Source organism: Erithacus rubecula (genome assembly GCF_903797595.1).
Source record: "Erithacus rubecula genome assembly, chromosome: 3".
Taxonomy (NCBI): domain Eukaryota; kingdom Metazoa; phylum Chordata; class Aves; order Passeriformes; family Muscicapidae; genus Erithacus; species Erithacus rubecula.
Genome location: NC_136689.1, coordinates 121,813,478 through 121,832,265, shown reverse-complemented (window position 1 = coordinate 121,832,265; position 18,788 = coordinate 121,813,478). Strand labels below are relative to the sequence as shown.

Sequence of the window (18,788 nt, the reverse complement as noted above, 5' to 3'; positions counted from 1 at the left end):
TCCTATCTTAAGCCACTTGAGAGATCACTCAGCTCTGGCAATGACAACTGAATCAACTTTTATTAAGGTTTCTAAAAGCAAGGTTGCTGAATTGGTAAAATTGATAGATTTAAATGGGAAACCTTCTAAGATACAATTGCTAAAAAAATAGGTCACTTAATTGTCTTGATGAGAGCATAGACTGGGTTCTTCAGAGAAGGCTAAAATATCATCGCAGTACCCATCTCTTTTGGGCTCCTCTGAGAACTTAAATTTAAGTACCTAACCTTCAGCCTAATTAGAGCCTTATCTCTAATATAACAGGAAGAATATTCTAACTTTTCTTATTCATGTCAGAACAGCTTATTCCCAGCTTCCTGTTTCAGACTTTTGCAAAAAACAAAGGAGCTATTTCTACAGTTTTTCTACATACAGGAAATCCTATTTTCTATATTCCCCTTATTGGAAAGGTAAGAGGTTGATAATAGAAAAAGCCAGAACATCAGCTGTTACTTAAGGAGAGTTTTCATGCAGCTGTAGAGAAGTAACCAACATATGCACTGAGCTTGTCCAGCCTGTAACATCACATGCTTTCAGATATAACAACTTTTAGGTTTAAAAATTAAATATTCTTCAGGAGAGTGAGTCAAAATTATAAAAACCAAATGATCAAGATGATGGCTTGATTTTTGCTTTATGTAAATGTGACACAGATCCTTTCCCTGATCCCAGTCTTAGTGGGGCACACCTTCTGGCAGAGGAAAATAAGAAATAACATTGCCAAACCATAAAAAAGGAACAAAATAATCTCATCATCTCCCATATGACACTCTAAATGAAATAGTTCAGCTACAAATGAACTATTGTAGCTTACAGGAATCTTTTTGTATCTGCAGACTAATCACCCAGGCTGCATAACCCTCCTCATCAACTCAGGAAATTTAAATGGGGTCCCATGCTTACAGGTATCTTGGAGGTGTTTTTCTCCTCACACCCACCAATGAGAGACAAAGAATGTGAGAGATGAGTTCTGCACCTGATGTTTTAAAATATCAATATTTTGAAAACGTTTTTTGATATCTGAGGATATTCATTGCTTGTGTTCAGAATGCATAAGACTATGACTCAATACAAATCAACATTTTCCTCTTTGAGCTGTTTAAATGAGATCACTACAGTCCTTTAGCAAAAGTGAAAATTGGATATCAAAGTACAATGATCTGCAGATTGTTTTGCATAGTAATGGATTTTTTTTAAAAGCTCCCCAAGGTAGGGATGCACAGTCATAGTATTTCAGTGCACAAGTGATTCAATGGAGTGCCTTGCAATTACATCTTCACCAATTATATCAGCTTTTATCCAACTTGCATAAAGAACAAAATAGAATCTAATGAATACATATTGTGCACAGTTCTACTGAAAGAGATAATCACTCTCTACTAATGGTTTACCTCAGACTTGAAAAAAGCCCTCAACTTTGTGAGATAAACTGTAACAGCTGGGGGACTGGTCCTTGTCTATCAACTTAGAAAATGATTGTAAGGAAAAGGTAGGTCATTTTTCAAAGAATTTTTTTTAAAGTTACTTGGGAACAGGACACATCCATATCTAAATTTATACTTTGACTTTGTCAGGTTTGTAACCCTCGACTTCAAATTCCCAGTAATGTTTTAAACAGTCTTGACAATTCTCTTTATGTGTCCTGTTGGGTTTTGGCTTTATGTAACTGACTACTATCCAGACACCCAGGCAGTTGTGGATTCTGAGGCAGAAACTTCACACAAAATTAATAAAAAGTTATCACAGAAGGGAGGGGTGAAAAAAAAATCGAGTTTTTAATGAGATAAGGCTTCCGTTTCCCTGCTGATTCTCACAAAATCAACTCACTAGTATAAAGCTCCTGTAAAAATATATATATGTGATCTATAAGGAAAAAGCAAAGAAAATGCCATATACAGGCATAAGAACCAAGTTTATTTTTATATCTACCATGTTGAAAATTATAACTCTCAGTTAAAGTGCTTTAAAGTGCTGCCAGGTGAGAGCATTCATCTAACAAAATGAACACTGCACTGACTTGATTAAGTTATAAAGTAAATTATAAATAAAATCCAATATAAAGTATTGTACTTTTTTCATTCCCAAGGCTTGCCCAAACCAAAAAAAATTAAGCCAGAAAAAACCAAAATTGGGTGTAACCAGTTTTAGAAAGAGGCCAGAGCTTCGCTCAATAACTGAGGCTGGAAACTGCCTCTGGGCTTTCCAAGTCCAATCTCTCTTCAAATCAGGGACAAACTCAAATTTTGGCCCAGGTCCATGGGCAATGAGTTTTGAATATTTCCAAGGATGGAACCAGCATGGTCTCTCTGGTCAACTCACTATATGGCTTCATTGCATCTCTTTTCCTTATATCAAACACAACTTTTGTCCTGCGTCATCTTGTGACTATTACCTGCTGCTTATTGCTCAGGCAATGATTACTGGTATACACCATCTATTAATCCTTAATGTACCCAGCACAAGCATCCCCACGGTCAAAAACTTCTAGCTTTATTCTGTTTAGTCAGTTTTTAATGATGTTTTGTTTCCAGAACAACTAGAGAAATTATTTTTTCCTACTACACCATAAAAAACAATTCTTAAATGATGATGCATGTTCTGTGAAGAATATTAATCTATCATCTCAGTAGTTCTACCTGAGAGTTAATTTACCTTGCTTCAGGCCTCCAATAAGTACCAAAATTTCAGAAAGCTTCCATTCTCTTTAGTCTGTCTAACCAGTTTCTAATTTAATTCATTTCACTATAAATGGCTTTTACCTACCTGCTTCAGCTTTTTGCTGCTTTTCAATCTTTTCCAGTCTCCCTAGCAAGGAGTCAATTTTTGTTTTGATTTGAGTTAATTCTTTCTTGATTGTTTGCAACTCATCTGATCTCACTGTGGAAAGAGAGCAAAATGCAAAACATGAAATAAACTATATTTGTGGTAACATTCCCTCTCCCAAGCAAAACATGTTCCTTCTTTTCAGTTTGGTAGAAATTCTGCTCTCACATTTTTGTCAATATTTTCAGAGATGCAGCATTAAAAATTAGTATTGTTAAAAATGCAGAATCCTAGAAAACCACAGAATTCTTAGCTTTAATGGCAAGACTGCATGTAAGGTGTGTTGCTCAATAATAATAATTTCAGAAAAAACATCTCAAACAATTTTCAAAAATCCAAATAACTTTTACTTTAAAACAGCCTATTGTGAAAGAATAATTCAAATATGATAGACAGGTCACAGTCTTAAAATGCTATTTTGCTGGACCATTTTGTAATAATACTGACAATAATAAAAAAGGACCCTTACAGTATGTATTTCTCAGCAAGAGTCAATGGTAATATAAGTGCTAGGGCAGCCAGGAATGCAAGTGAAAAAACTCATTGCAAGAAATGTCACATTTTGCTGCCTCAGAAGCTTTCAGTTCAGTTTCAGTTGGCAATTTCTTGTACTTTTTCCAGCTATGGATAATATATGAAGATATTTCATTTTATGATCACATCCAAGGACATGGAGGCATCACCTATAAATTATTAGCTGAAATTTCCAAATCTTTATTGAACTGCTTTACTCTTTATTTTTGTTTATTATTGCATTCCCATTGTCTAACCCAAGAAGGAGTAAATTCTTTGGAGGTATTTTGGCTTCAAAGGAAACAGCACTGCAATCCTGAAAAATTAACTCATTATTTTGGCAGTATCAGAACAGGTATTTTATGCTCAGAAGGTGGTCCAATCAAATTCACTTGCCCTGTCTGTGCTAGGATACCATGTGAAAAAGGTCAAGAGGAGAAAATGGCAATCCTGTGCTAGCATGGGAGAATAAAACCATTTATACAGGGCTGGAGTAGTCATCAGAGCTGCACCATCCCCATGAGGGACTGTCAGTGGAAGAGCCCTGAGCTGTGTTACTCCTCCACCACTGCTGTAGGAGGATGTGCCTTGACTTTGGTCTCTGTATGGAGAGCATGGATACACAGCAGGAGGGTTCTGACTGAGCCTGGGAAAAGGGATGCTCTGCCATGAAGAAGAACAAGTTCCCTTTCTGTCAAAAGGGTCTTGTGGCTGCATCTTGCTGCATCAGTCCTGCTCATTGATCTTTGGCCATGTCTATTATCATGGTGTCTCAGGTAATTTCTATTGGGCAGTCAATCTGATGATGAAATGTGAAGACAAGTTTTTGCCTACTCCAGTGATAGTTGATGAGTCTGTTTGCTTCAAATTAGTCTTATTCCAAACTTGTAGCATATTCACTGAGGTTGAAACCAAAGATTTTTATCTTAGATTTTTGCCCATGTGCATTATAGTATGGCATGCCAGCTAAAGGCAGCAGGCTGCTATGTGTGGTAATGCACTTGTTTAATTGTGCTCATATTGAGAAATTGAATTATCGCACAGTATAGCCTGAAACCTCACCCATCTCACATTGGGTGAACAGAAGGACTTAAAGAAAAAAGTGTAAGTCTAAACTTTGTGCTAGACTTATATGCTATACAATATTTAATGGAACTGTATTTATAGAGTGAAGGTTTAAAATGTTCTTAGAGAACTAACAGGTCACTCTCCAATCCACAGATCTGAAACAAAATGTTAAGATTCTGACAACTGTATATTTAGAAGGTTACTGATTCCCCAGGGGCAGTGGCTGGTCCATGTTGGAGTAGCAAGGTAGCTCAGAATCCAGAGTGAAATGGTGTGAACTGCTCCAATGGGGAATGCTAAGTGCTGGCAGCAACCCACTATGAAGCCCTTGGCAACACATTCTGTGCAGCTGAGCTGTTGTGTCAGGGATGCTCCCTTGACTGGCAAACTGCAGGCTGGCCAAACCCAACAGGTCAGACTCAGAAGAGACACTGCAAGGGACCTAATGGTATTTATTTCCAGTCTGCTAAGCAAAGCAGAGTACATTTGCACATCTGTCTGACAAGGAAACAGACACACAGCACGGCTGTTGGACTCAGGTCTGCCGCACAGGGTGTCTCCGACACGTGCTGTGTCTGGAAAAACTAGGCTGGGAAGAAGATGGCACCAGAAGGAACAATGAGGGTTCAAGGAACAAACCCCAGTGGAGAAGGACAGAGGGGTGCTGGGCAACAGGTGATGAACATGAACCACTGTGTGTACACAGGTGGCCAATGGCCTCCTGGCCTGTTATTAGTGTGGCCAGCAGTGATTGTCCCCCTGTACTTGGCACTGGTGAGACACCTTGAGTGCTGTGTCCAGTTCTGAGCACCTCAGTTTAAGAAAAATTGAGGTGCTGGAGTGAGTCCAGAAAAGGGCAGTGAAGGCAATGAGGTTGGTAAAAGGAGGTAATTCGTATGAGAAGTATTTGAGGGATTTGGGGTTGTTTAGCCTGGAGAAAAGGAGACTCAGGGGTGACCTTATCACTCTCTACAGCAAACTGAAAGGAGGTTTTAGATAGATGGGAGATGTCCACTTCTCCCAGATAACTAGTGATAGGCAAGAGGACACAGCCTCAAGCTGTACCAGGGGAGGTTCAGGCTGGATGTTAGAAGTAATTTCTTTATAGAAATGGCTGCTAAACATTGGAAATGACTGCCTAGGGAGTCGCCACCCCTGGAGGTGTTCAAGAAACCACTGTCTTAGTGCTATGGCCTAGTTGACATGGTGGTGATCAGTTAAAGGCTGAACTGGATGATGTGGAGGTCTTTTCCAATCTAAATGATTCTATGATTCAATGATCATAGAGTCATTTGCTTCAAGTTAATACTAAAAAAGACAGAAAGAAAAAAAAAATCTCAACAAGTCTGCACAAGTTCCAAACTTTCACTCTGTTTCCAGCATTGTGATGGTGTAATTACTTGAATTGCTTATTGTTTTACCCTGCAGAGGAATGTACAAGTCCTCAAAAGTATTCTCCTAGAGAAATTCCACTCTCAATTATAATGTAATGGGCATTTCTGTGGTAACCAGCAACTACCAAACACAAATTATGAAGGATCCTGATGAAAAATAATTTGAGCATGAGCCATATCTTCTCCTTGTCACAGTTTATCTGCATCCAGCAACTATGCACAACACAAGCTGCTCGCTTCCCTCCAACACCCAGAAAGATCAGGGGAAGAAAATAAGGAGGGTAAAGGGAGAAAATACAAAGGTTGACTGTTAAGAACAGTTTATTAATTGAAATATAATATAATAGTAATAGTAGTAGCAATAACAATAGCAATAGTAATAGTCATGAAAAGGAAAACAACAGAGAAAGAAATAAAGTCCAAGAAATAAAACCAGTGCAAATGAAAACACCAACTGACAGGTGCCCTGAACAAGCCCTGGCCAACCTTTCCCTTAATTTGTTGTTGAAGATGATATCAGGGTCTGGAATATCCCTTTGGCCATCTGGGGTCACCTGCCCCAGGTGTGTCCCCTCCAGCTCCTTGTGCACCTGCTCATTGTTGGGGTGGGGTGAAGGAGTGAAAGACTTGATTCTGTGTAAATTCAGCAGTAACTGGAACATCCCTGTGTCATCAACACCATTTCCAGCACAAATTCACAACACAGCCCCATAGGAACTACTGAGAAGAAAATAGACTCTGCCCCAGCCAAACCCAAACCACTCTACCCAACACTTGTGAGGCCACACCTGGAGCAGTGTCCACCACTGGGCTCCCCAGTACAACAGGGAATGAAGAAGACAAAGCCAGACTCTTCTCAGTAGACCCCACTGACACACCAAAGACCTTTGGCATAAATTAAAGCATGGGAAATTTCATCTGAACACAAGAATTAAATTTTTTATTTCTATAGTTGTGGTCAGACACAGTCCTGGGAAATTTTCTTTGCAGGGCACTTGCACCAGAGGAGCTCCAAGTCCCTTCCAAACTCTACCATTTTGTGAGTCTGTGATAGCACTTGGGAAGAACTTCAGGCTTTTAAAGCAATGTTATGACAAAGATAAAATTTAATTATAAATCCTGTGCTGCATGTGTCCTGTTTTTGAGTATATAATTCTCCTTCAAAACATCATGTGGTTCTTTTTCTTTTTTAAATTGATCTCAGATAAGAAAGAAAGCTGTTGATAAGCATGACACCAGAGCTCCATGTATCCAAAATATCTGTTCATCTACTTTTGAGCAATAGAGTAGGAAAATAACATAACTTACTGTTTGGGAATTTTTTCCAATAAACAGATAAATAAATGATAGCAGTTAACAGAAATGCATATGTTGAAAGAGAGAATGATTACTAATGAGATTAGCAATGGCTAAATATCTTCAACAACTCTGATGCAAAAATGTAAATAAACAGGCGAAATTTGATGGTGACATGAAATTGAAAAATATCACCAATTCAGAGTAAACTGGATTGAAAGAATACGTCAGGTGATTTTAAGGAATATTTTATTAGAAAAAAAATGATGAGATTTCACTGAAAAACACCCCTACACCTAACACCAGAAGCCCTACTCTTAGCACCAAGGCTCATCAGCAGAAGACGGTGACAGAATTATCCTTGGATTGATAATAGACTGTCACTGTATGCAACCATGAGAAGGAAAATGCAGTGCTAGGGTGTGTCAAATGATGCATTGCTAAAGATGGAGATGTGTACTGTCTTTGTATGAGGACCTGGTGAGTACAGGTTGAACCCTGAATTCTAGCAGGTACATGTTGAGAACAGCTGAAAAGATGACTATAAAAATGGAAAGCCTTTAGTGTGACAGAAGTGATTTTCTTGTTTATTAAAGACAAGGTAAAAAGAAATGGTACTTTTGTTCTAAGACAGCGCAAAAAAAAGAACATGATCAAATGAGAAACAAACTAAGCTGGAAATTACAAGAAACAGAAAAATCCCAAACCCTAACTACTTTTAAGATGTATATTAAAGGATAGGATGATGCCACTATTTGCAAGAGTAAGGAATTTGATTCAGTGACCCTTTGCAGCCCTCTGTGGCCTTCTAGAATGCATCTTTTATTGAAGCATCTAACACCAAAGGAGACTACCACACCCAGTGCATAATAAGAGGTATAAAATCAAGGTAAATCCTATTTTAAAAAATGAGAATGCTGCTGTTGAACTACAACTATATCTGTGAAACATTTTTTTGCTGTAACTGCAAACTGATTCATCCACAAAGCATGATTCAGATTTCTTTGGGAAGAAATGTCAGGTATTTTTATCTAAGCCCTTCAAGTTTAATACAAAATATTATAACATATTTTACTTTTGATATCACTGAAAAATGGATCTGTTGATGAAGCTGAAGTCTGAGTTAAAATTAATTCAAAGACATAATTCAATACATATTTTAACGTCTTAAGTATCTACTCCTTAATTTCAAGCACACAGAGCACAAAAGATTTGATTGATAGTTTCCTCCTGATTTCAGATGTGTAAAATAAAAGTGCATACCCTGAAAGCTTTAATTTCTACATTGTAATAAAAAGTGAGTTCTTTCCAGTTCTAAATAGCAATTTGAATGTACTGCTTTGTACCATTAACATGAAGAAGAAATAATGTGTAATTTACTCATCAAGATGTTTAATTTTATGAGCTACTTCTGGTAATTTGGAAGTGTTGATTTATTTTTTTCTAGTCTTTGGAGTTAAAAAAAACCCAAACAAACAAACCCAAAATATTGATAACTGTTCCTGGAAAAATTATTGATTTAGGAAAGAAAGCAAATCTTCCTAATGTGTTTTATGTTTTGGAAGCAAATTTAAAAAACATATTGTCACTTTTTGGTCAAACAGGAGTTTACTGTGCTGGCAGATATTGTTTTTGCAGATGTGCTCATCAATGAGCAAGGCATTTTTGATACTATGTTTTTGTAATATCTATGCACAACAATAAGCTTCTGCATTTGCATTTCTGTTTTTCAAAAGTGAGTCCTTTGATTCTGATTATTTCACTTAGGGGTCTCCTGTGTTTGGACCTTTAACATGACACGTAGGATTCATTTTCTGGATCCAGGCTGAGTGTGAGCAGTTGTATCTATGAGATTTCTACTTTGGTCTCAAAGGTCTCTTAGGCAAAGAGATCTCATAAGAGTTTTGCTCTAGGGCATGAAATCTTCAAGCACTGTCAATACAATTTTGACATTATAAATTCTAAACCTGAAATGAAGGTGTCTTACGGTCTTAAATTTCATTAAAACTCAAAATAGCTTCCTTCCCATGAACTATACATTTCATCTTATTGAATAAATCCTTTATTTACTTAACAGTAAATTGACATTAGAATCGACTGTTCAAGGGGTACAGATTAGCAGTGTAGAGTAAGGGGCTACAAGACATTAAATTGCATCTTCCTGCTATTTAATATAACCAACTTTTACAAGAAGATGGCAAAAGAAGTTGCAAAACACACCTTCTTTACTTCCTTAGTTGAAGTTCTAAGGAAATGGCTCCACTATTTCTCTGGTAAAGATTACAATAAGCTGATTACATTCCTATCCAAGTCAACAAAATCATATTTCTACATTTATGATGGGTTCACTGGAATTGACAAAAAGAGAAGTAATTCTTTGGGAAAATTAGGCATGAAAATCTGTATACTGTGTGTCTGACTCCTTTTAGAGATGTGCTACATGCAGAAAGAATATTTTGTGCAATTTATTTCATTACAATAACAAATTGCTACATTTATTCCCATTGTCATTGTAATGAATTGAGGATAGAAACCCAACAAAGGTCAAAGTGTCAGCCCATGTTTTCAGTGATGCATCTTGCAGCTCTCCCTTCAGTTGAAGAGCTGGATCCAAGGGTGATCTTGTCTAAGACTGACACTTTTAGAATTCAGATCACACCTGAATACATTGAAGGATACCTCCACTGGGGCATGACACTGTCTGGATCTGGACACTCCTGATTGCACTTCCATTAAATAATTTACAGTTTCTGCAATATTGGCCATATTTTGCAGGCAGTGTTTTGGAAATCTTATAACAAGTGCCTGTGTATGTTTAGACTAGGGTTGAATCCTATAATCTATTCTATGTGTTATTTTAATCCTGACACAGTATTACAAAGCATTTTTTGAAATACAGAAGAAAGAAAGAAAATTTTGCAGTAGTTCTGAGGAACAAATATTACATTACGTTAATGCAATATTCTTTGTCTTATTCACTACAACACAAATTCAGATTTCTGGGTGAGAGCTTTTCCTGACATCTGCTGAGATACAAACACTAAAATCCTCAGCTCTCTAGAAGAATTTTGTAGTTTTCTGTTCTGGACAATGAGAAAAGTATATTAAAAACTTATCTGAAAATAAACTCTCTTTTCATGGCAAAGTGAGTCAAAAAAGCCCATTCTTATTAATGCATACCTTAGGACAATTAGTCATTTGAATGCACTGATACTACTAAGTATTCATATAGATAAGGCAATAGTAAATGATGAACAAATGAGATCTAACTAAAGCTTTGATTCACTGTGTGAAAACCCAAAGGTCCAAGGACTGAATAGGACTAACAAAGTATCTTAAGTTTTAAGTTTCCTAAAGTGAAGATCATGAGCCGTATCCTTTTTTTTTTTTTAAATAATAGAAGAAAACATAAATTATTATTTAAAGCACTGAAGAAAGGGTTACTTCAAATAACCCTTGTGTGTATGAAAATATCTAGACTCATGAGCATACTCCGGAGAACAAAGGAAGTGTTGCTCTTCCCAGAAATCCTCTTAGAGTCTGAGTGAGCTTCATAATATGACACTTAAATTTAGATGCCTTCCCACGTGTTAGGCAACAAAGCTCTTGTTTGTGGTAATGGACATCCAGCCCATTCATTCTCTGGAGACTTGGAAGTGATTTAACTGTACACACAACAGAGCCTCTCTGTAAGAGAATCATCTCTTCCAAGGAATGTCTTGAGCTCCTTGTTCCTGGCTGTATAATATTATCTTTAGCTGTGTTTACCACATGTCCATTTTTTCAGACACATGCATTTACATGTTTATTGCATATTTTCCTGCAAGCTCTCTGATATCATCAGATCATATAATAGGATCAGGAATGGAACCTAATGGGCTCAGGAAGTCCATCTTCTTTCTTTGATACTAGCATGTAAGATTTGAATGTGTTATTCAAACAAAGTATATGACTGGGTCCTGTTGATGCCATAATTAACTCCTCTGTCAGTAAGATGTGCTGTTGATGGGTTCACTTATTTCGTGGTAAGACAGCATGATGTTTTGTTAGCCACTCTAGTACTGCAAAAGATTTATTGAAGTTCCTTCATTCTTTCTAATATCTGATCCCTACCTGATCTTTCTCTTCCTCTTCCAGTGACGCTTCCAAGGACAGTATCACTCCACAAAAGGGGCAGGGGAAGACGGGTGGGTGCTGAAAGATGCACGAAGAGGAAGATGAAGTTCCCAGGACATACTAGGGAGTGGGGAGCTTGGTGAGCTTGGAGGAGGGAGTGCTATTGTTCATCAGCTCTTCTAGGGCCAACTCACTAAAGAAGGGTTAAATAAGCCCAAGTTGCCAAACATTTTTTGAACTTCCTTTGAAACAGACAAAGACACTTTGCCTCCTTCTACACTCAAAGAAATCTGGCAAGAAAAATTACACATAATCCAGCCTCCTCTGCTCCCCTCCCAGTCCATCCCCACCAGCTTACATACAACTCTCAAGTTTGCACAGAAATCAGTGTACCTCTGTCTGTCTATAAAAGGATTATTATCTTTTTTTTTTTTTTTTTTTTTTTTTTTCTGGCAGTTCACGGGATCTCATGGTGTATGAGCAATCAGGTTGAGAGGAGATTTTAAAGAGGCCTTTTCTGAGGCCAAGGGAACAGGTCAACTGTTGAAAGAATCTCCTTCAAAAATGTCATCAATGTGCTCCTTGACTTGCAGGAAAGGCCTGGAAGCTTCGGCAATCAAACCATTTTTTCAAGCTAGATACTAGGGTAGGAAATGACTGCAATAGGGCTATATAGTGGAAGCTGTCTGCTTTGGCAGAAATCGCTAGGATCATTGTTTCAATAATATGCAACTGAGATGAGCAACTCACATTTGGATCCTGAGGAAGAAGCCCCACTTGAAGTGGATCGTGATGTTCCCTTCATGGAGAAAACCCCTTTGCCTCTCCGAGTTGTTGTCACAGCCACCCGGGGCCGTTTGAGTGGAATCACTGCGCGGGGCGGTGGCGGCACACGGCCATGGTAATCAAACAACCTAGAAAAGATCAAGACAGCTGGACTCCATAAAACCCACTATGATTTCATGTCATGGGAGCTCTGTCAACTAAATTTGCATGTTATCTTTGAGAAAATTACCCTTTGAAACTGTAATCACTTGATATCAAGTCAAATTAGATTTCAAGGACCTATGCGCATTAAGTGTCTTATTCAGATTTCAGTCACACACTGGTGCACAGACCAGCTCAGATTTTTTGTGTGTCATTTAAATGAAGGATGTATTATGGGACTCTGCTATTTGCTGTATGGAAAATCCATAACTTGCTTTCCACAGGTCCACGTTATTTCATTGCTCACAGCCAACAGCAGCACATTTTTTTGTGACATTTAATCTCCTTTATTACATGCATGGCTTAAATTCTAGCTTTCTATCTGCTGTTCTTAAAGATGTAAAACTAAAGTACAAAAGAGAACTTTCCTGAAGACAACCATCACCATAAAGAAATATCCTGAAGTTTGTGAAATAAGAGTATTTGCATAGGTTCTCTTTATTGAAGAATGATTTGGTGCAGAAATACTAAAATACTCAAACATGCTTAATAAAGAAAAAAAATGCTCAAACCAAAGCCACTGTAGCAAGCAGATATTCATACTTTTACCACTACATGCCAATAAAAGATATTCTATGACAAAAATGAACTTCTGTTCCCCAAGAGAATTGCCTAATCCTAAAAATACAGTTATCAATAGCAGGTAACTAACCCCTGTGTAGAGGGGAAATAAAGGCAGTAGAAAAGGTAATCAAAGCTACAGATATATTTAGAACATAAAAGATATGTGTTCTAGACATGATAGGTCAGGAGAAGAAAGTTCAGAAAATGAGGATTTCCAGTTGAGAGTCTGAAGCAGGGGGTTAGGCAACATAATCATAAAATATTCTCAAATTTACTTGCAACTAGTAATTATGGAATTTAAAACTGCATGCAAAATTTTCACAGTTGTGAACACTGTCACCCAGCTGAGCAGATAGATACAGATTTAAAAAGGGACACACAAGAAACAGTAATTCACTCACCACAGCATCTAACAGTATGCTGAACAGGAGGCAGAGTCAAACTCAAATCTTCTAACCCATTTTCCAGCAAGTACATGCCAAGTGCCTAAATCAAACCTCATTTCTGTCTGTTCTGCAATCCTTCAGACAATGTAACCCTCCTTTTCCATAGCTGTCTACAAAATGTGACACAGACATTGTCACACTCACTGACTGAAATCCATGACCTCAAATATTCCCACAAATAAGCAGCTTCCAGCCATTGTTAGCATAACTAAAGGATTGTGTGTGAAGATGAACACTAAACAGTTTCTTTCTGCTTTTAACACAAACATTAGTGTTTATTTTCACTTATCATTTATCATATTAAATTATCTGCAGGTTGGTCACAAACTCCTTTTTGACGTTACAGGAAAAAAAAAGTTTCTGAAGCGTTATAAGCTGACTTGCAAAAGTTCATAATATGAATATTAGTCCAAAGGTGCTTTTTTTTTAGCTTCCAATAGTTTGTGTTTAGATAATATAGTGAAATATGAAACTGTGCTTACTTTTCTCAGAATAAAAGAACAGTTATCTTAGTGACTGTTATCTATCTATTCCTACTTTTGTTTGTGAAATGATGCAAAGCTTTTGAACTTGGTATTTTGTCTTATCACGTTCTATATATTTCAATAATAAGCTATGTTTTAAAAAGCAATTCTTCCATTTATAGTTTGGAAGAACTGTGCCTGTTTTTCTTGAGCTTGTAATATGAGAAATAATAAAGAGCTCAGTTCCCAAACAATTCATTTCCCCAGTAATCATTAGTGTGCATACAACTATCTTTTCTTTCAGTCACCCTTCTAAATTTACATTTCTGTCTTCATATAGATTTTATTTCAAAGAACTATCCATTCCTGACACCCTTTTTGGACTCCATCACTGCTTTAGTCAAGGTAAGAAAGACATATTCTCTCTTCAGGAAGGCTAAAAAGCTAATAATATTAATTGGTTGAAATACTAAAAAACAAGATCCATGGTTTGGGATAAAACATAGAAATTCAGAAAGTTCAGAAGTTCAAAAATTTAAAGAATCATGACTATATTTCTTAATTTATATTTCCTGCAAATAGTTCATACACCAAACTCTCAATGGGATTTTGTTTTCCATGACTATTAGAGATTTTCATCTTTCCCTTCCATCAACCTGTATCTAAAAGAGTCTATTCACCTTGCATAGTTTTCATTTTCAGAAGAGCAGCATGTCCAGCCTTATGAGGCCAACCTCACATCCAGGTTTTCTACCATAACAGTTCTGCTATCTTAATTCTGAAAGGCTTCTAAATTAAAAAATTATACTATTGAATAGATCTATGGATACATTTCACTGTCAATAGTTTTCCATATCAACACAATTATCAAGAGAGACACCAGATTCCAGGGAAACACCCCTTAACGTCCAAAAAGTCTGGGGGCTTTTTTTGGTGAAAATGTAATCCTTACAATTAATAATTTCTGCTACCCATAACATACAGAATTAAGGAAAAAACTAGCCATATAACTTTAATATTCGTGTGGTATAAATGAGAGACACTATTCTGTTTAAAAACATATAATCCCACAGATGAAATTCAGAGCAGTAGCTTTGGAAAAAATAAATAAAAGCCTATGGAAATTAACTCTTTACAGGACATGTGCTACTCCTGCTGCAGAGGCTGGAATGAGCAGGATTAAACTGCTTTGATAGCTTTTACTTCCTATGTTTATATCTCAATATTTTTTGCTTTGTCCTAAAATGGGGCATGGTGATTTAGATGCAAAACCAAAACTAGTGGCTCAAATTGAACCCACATCAGGAGAGAACAAACATGAAAATGTCGTTTCTAACTTTTTTGACTGTGTTGCTAACTGAAAGGTATCTAGCACATGCTAACTCAACTTCTGGTGTAAACAGCTCCCCTGCTACTGTTTATGGCTTTACATAAAAGAAATATGAGATCAGAACAGGCTGGTGGAGCAATGCTTTGTTCCTCTCTGGCTCACTTGTCCTGTGCCACACCAAGCTGCTGTAGTGAAAAGGCAGCACTGCTGCATAACAAGTTGGTTATGTGTGATCATTCATGCTACTCCTGGTGCTGTGGGGATTCTGCTAGATCTGAATAAATACATTTTCACAGTGCTGAGGTACGCTGTGTGTAACTACTCAAGGCAGAATCTCCAATTATTCAGGCATCCAAATTATTTTTTTCCTATAGGAACACTCTGCTTAGCCTGTGCTTTTGCTTCTCTCAAAGTTCTTCTGGACTTCTAAACATTTTTGGAACATTCTTGAGGAGACACTGTATCTTTTCATACACATGGATGAAAAGACAAAGCCAGGAACACCATACTGAAGAATTTTGCAGCCACTACACATCAGCAGCAAAAGTAAGCCTTGAAAAACTCTATGAAACTACCATTAAACTGTTCAACACAGCAAATACCCCAAAAGCTCTTAGAGAAGGATAAAAGCAAAAGATCTGTTTAGTAAACATAAATTCAGTGGTGGTAATCTTCTCTGTGAGATATTAAAAATAGTCTTCTGATAGAAATAATGCAATGAATAATAGATAAAATCAGAACTGGCCTGTTTAACCAAACAATGGGATTATATTGTAAACATTAGAAATTGTATAGGATGTACAAAAATACAGGCACACATACCGATTGTAGAAATCATCTCTGTAGTAATCATAATCAAAGACATAACCACTGTGGAAAAACACAGAAAAACAAGAATGAGCTGGTTTATAGGAAAATACACACTGATTGAAGCTTCGGTGGTAATTTTGGCTTATTGTCAAATTTCTATCCCTTCTTCAAAGTCCTTCCACTTCTTTTGTACAATGTACAATGTACATAATGTTTGTCAATGCTGTTGTCAGGTATTGCTGTATATTTGGAAATGTGAATTCTGGGGCACACAGAACTGTGTAAACTGTTGACAGCACATACAGCAAGGATTTAACACAGTGAGACAGCTCTGTAATTAAAGGATCATTATAGTGTAATTCTCTGAGTGATCAAATGAAGCTAGCTTTCCAAAACTGACACCCTCTTCTCTTTTGGTCTAACATAGCATCATCAGTGGAGTGGAGGAGGACATTTAAATACACAAAAGAGTGGGGAATGAGTGAGAAGGTGAGCTAAGACAGTTACTTTGATTTAGAGAAACATGAAAAGGATTTGACTTCTTGAGGGTCCTTGAGCCCAAGTTATTTTCATCAAAAAGACAAAAAACTAATAGGTTAAAAACATAAGTGCTAAATAAATGTTACAGGAATGCATTTCCTCTCAGGTTTAGGAAAGAATCTGCATACCGATCTGGGAAATATGCATACCAATCTGGACAGCACATCAAGGGAAACAAACTCATCTGAAATTGCAAAAGTCCATGGCAAAACTATTTATGAGCTGTCAATAACAAAGCCAATGCCAGACTGATCTTCCTGGTTTTGCATTCCATTAGCAACTTTTTACTGTTGTGATGAAGAAATAGCAAAGAAGTCTTATCTATCTCACACACCCAAAAAACCCCTAAAACCACCAAACCATTGAGCCAATAAAGGCTCATTGTGGAAAAGTCACATGGATTTATTACGCTGCCTAGTAACACATTTTCTAAGTTTTTCCCTGTCTTGAGAAGGACAATTAAGAATTGTAAGGGTGAGAAGTGTGAAGAAATTATGACAAAAGGAGACATTTTCAGTAAGAAAGGAAAAAGGTAGAAAAGACAGAGGTAGAAAGCACAAAGCACAGAAGAAAACTTTCCCTGAAAATAGAGGGACATTAGAGAATGATAGTGTAATATAGGTTGGAAAAGACCTTAATGATCAGCTACATATTAAAGAAGTTTTTCTTGACAGGGAATGAACTTGTGGATAATTTTGCTCCTGAACATTGAACAAAATGGGTGCATAATATGAAGAATGTGTCAGTAATTCTACCAAAGCAAGTCAGGGCACAATTTTCACCTCTGCCACACCTTTTTCACATGCAAGTGAAATTTGCCCAATTGCGAATAATAGAATATATCGTACTGTCTGCCTGCACAATATTGCAGTTGAAGATCATGAGAGCTGCAGACAACCGTGGCCCTTTTTGTAATTTATTTGAGAAAAGAAATCCTAAGATGCATTTCATGTGAAACACTAAATTAAAGAACCCTGAGAGACTAGAACCCAGCAGCAGGTAAAGTGTGCATGGCAGAGGATGCAAAATCCCATTAAATAATAGTAGACTGTATATAGTGATCAGATTTCTGTATCTTAATGCAAAACTAGAACTTTTTCAGAAGTATATGACATCTCTTTTTTTGTCTTTCACTCCAATCTGTTTGAAACTAAGAAGTAGCAGGTATCAAAGCTATTATTTTATTTACAGCTATTCACAGCTTCCTAGTGGTTTTATTTAGCTGAGTGATTAATAGCTTCAGTAAGCCCATACTTAATATTCAATGTGTGCTTTTTAAGTAGAAGATAACAGACAATTTGAATAAAAAATATTAAATTTAAAAGCTTTGTCACACGAAACCTTTCGCCTGGAGTTGACATTTATTTAATTTGCATAAAGACCGGACAAATTCACTTTTTCAAGGTTGAAGACCATGAAGCTGTGAAGAATAATTCACTGGCACCAGTGAGAGTAAGGCTGAAGGATGACTGCATTTTTCTGTAGTAACTCATCTGTGGCTTACAGGACAGAATAAAGACAGCTGGCCCTCAATGGGTATGAAAATTTTAAGTTAAATGATGATGTTTCACCTGTAATAATAGGTTGAAGAGATTATAGTGTGAAAGCAACCAGTACATCTCTCCATCTACACCCATAATTGCTCCTTCTTCTGCATGTCAAGGGACAGACAAAAGATTTGGTCAGTGCTGCAGTATAACACCTAGCACAAAATTAGCACAGATAATCACTGGCACTGAGATCAAGGTGACTGGAAGGCTCTTAACCTCTTGAGAGTTATTCCTTAGCAACCCAGTAGCCTGTGTAATGGAGGCCACAGGTAATCACTCATACAGTGTTGAATACCAAGTACTCAGCAGGTCAGGAGCAGAGAGAGGTTTAAACAAGCCTGTGACTTGGTGGAGTCAGCAGTTTCCTAATGGCACTGTAAACAGGCAGATTACCTACCCACAAACATATGCCATCTCTGCAATATAAACAGTAGAACTGTGTGCATGATGCTGTATTGATGCAGTAGACAGTAAAAGACACTGCTTTATGTGTGTCTCACAATGAGACAAAGAAAACTCATCAATAAAAAGTGCTTCTACTAAGCAAAAGTCATGGTTCCTTTTCCTAACTTGGCATCACCAAGACAATCTTATACCAGCTGTCTTTGTTTTTGGTTTCACTTAACACTATGCATATCTTTAAAACTGTGTATGCTAAAGAATAAATTATTCCCCTATGACCATAATTTCAGAGCTATGATGCTGTATGTATTCAAAGCTCCTGTGCACGTCAGCAGTTGCACATGTGCCAAGCAGGTAAACAGAGTGTTATGCTTCTGCATCTTTGAAATAAACTTATGGATGTTATTATGTCTCTATATACCTGATGTTGAAAACATGCTACTACA

General features: G+C 37.1%; 1 protein-coding gene across 9 annotated transcripts in view; it reads right to left on the bottom strand.

Annotated features, from left to right (window-relative positions):
- Positions 1 to 18,788, bottom strand: part of RALYL (RALY RNA binding protein like) — a 365,270-nt gene that overhangs the window by 21,773 nt on the left and 324,709 nt on the right. For 6 of the 9 annotated variants that reach the window (XM_079300393.1, XM_079300397.1, XM_079300394.1 and 3 more), the window contains 3 exons: positions 15,863 to 15,910; positions 12,000 to 12,163; positions 2,803 to 2,916 (listed from right to left, as the gene is read on the bottom strand). In XM_079300393.1, the coding sequence (XP_079156519.1) occupies positions 2,803 to 2,916; positions 12,000 to 12,163; positions 15,863 to 15,910 (326 nt within the window). Of the gene's footprint in view, positions 1 to 2,802; positions 2,917 to 11,246; positions 11,328 to 11,999; positions 12,164 to 15,862; positions 15,911 to 18,788 lie in introns of all 9 variants that reach the window. The other 3 variants (XM_079300391.1, XM_079300392.1, XM_079300395.1) reach the window with 1 other exon arrangement.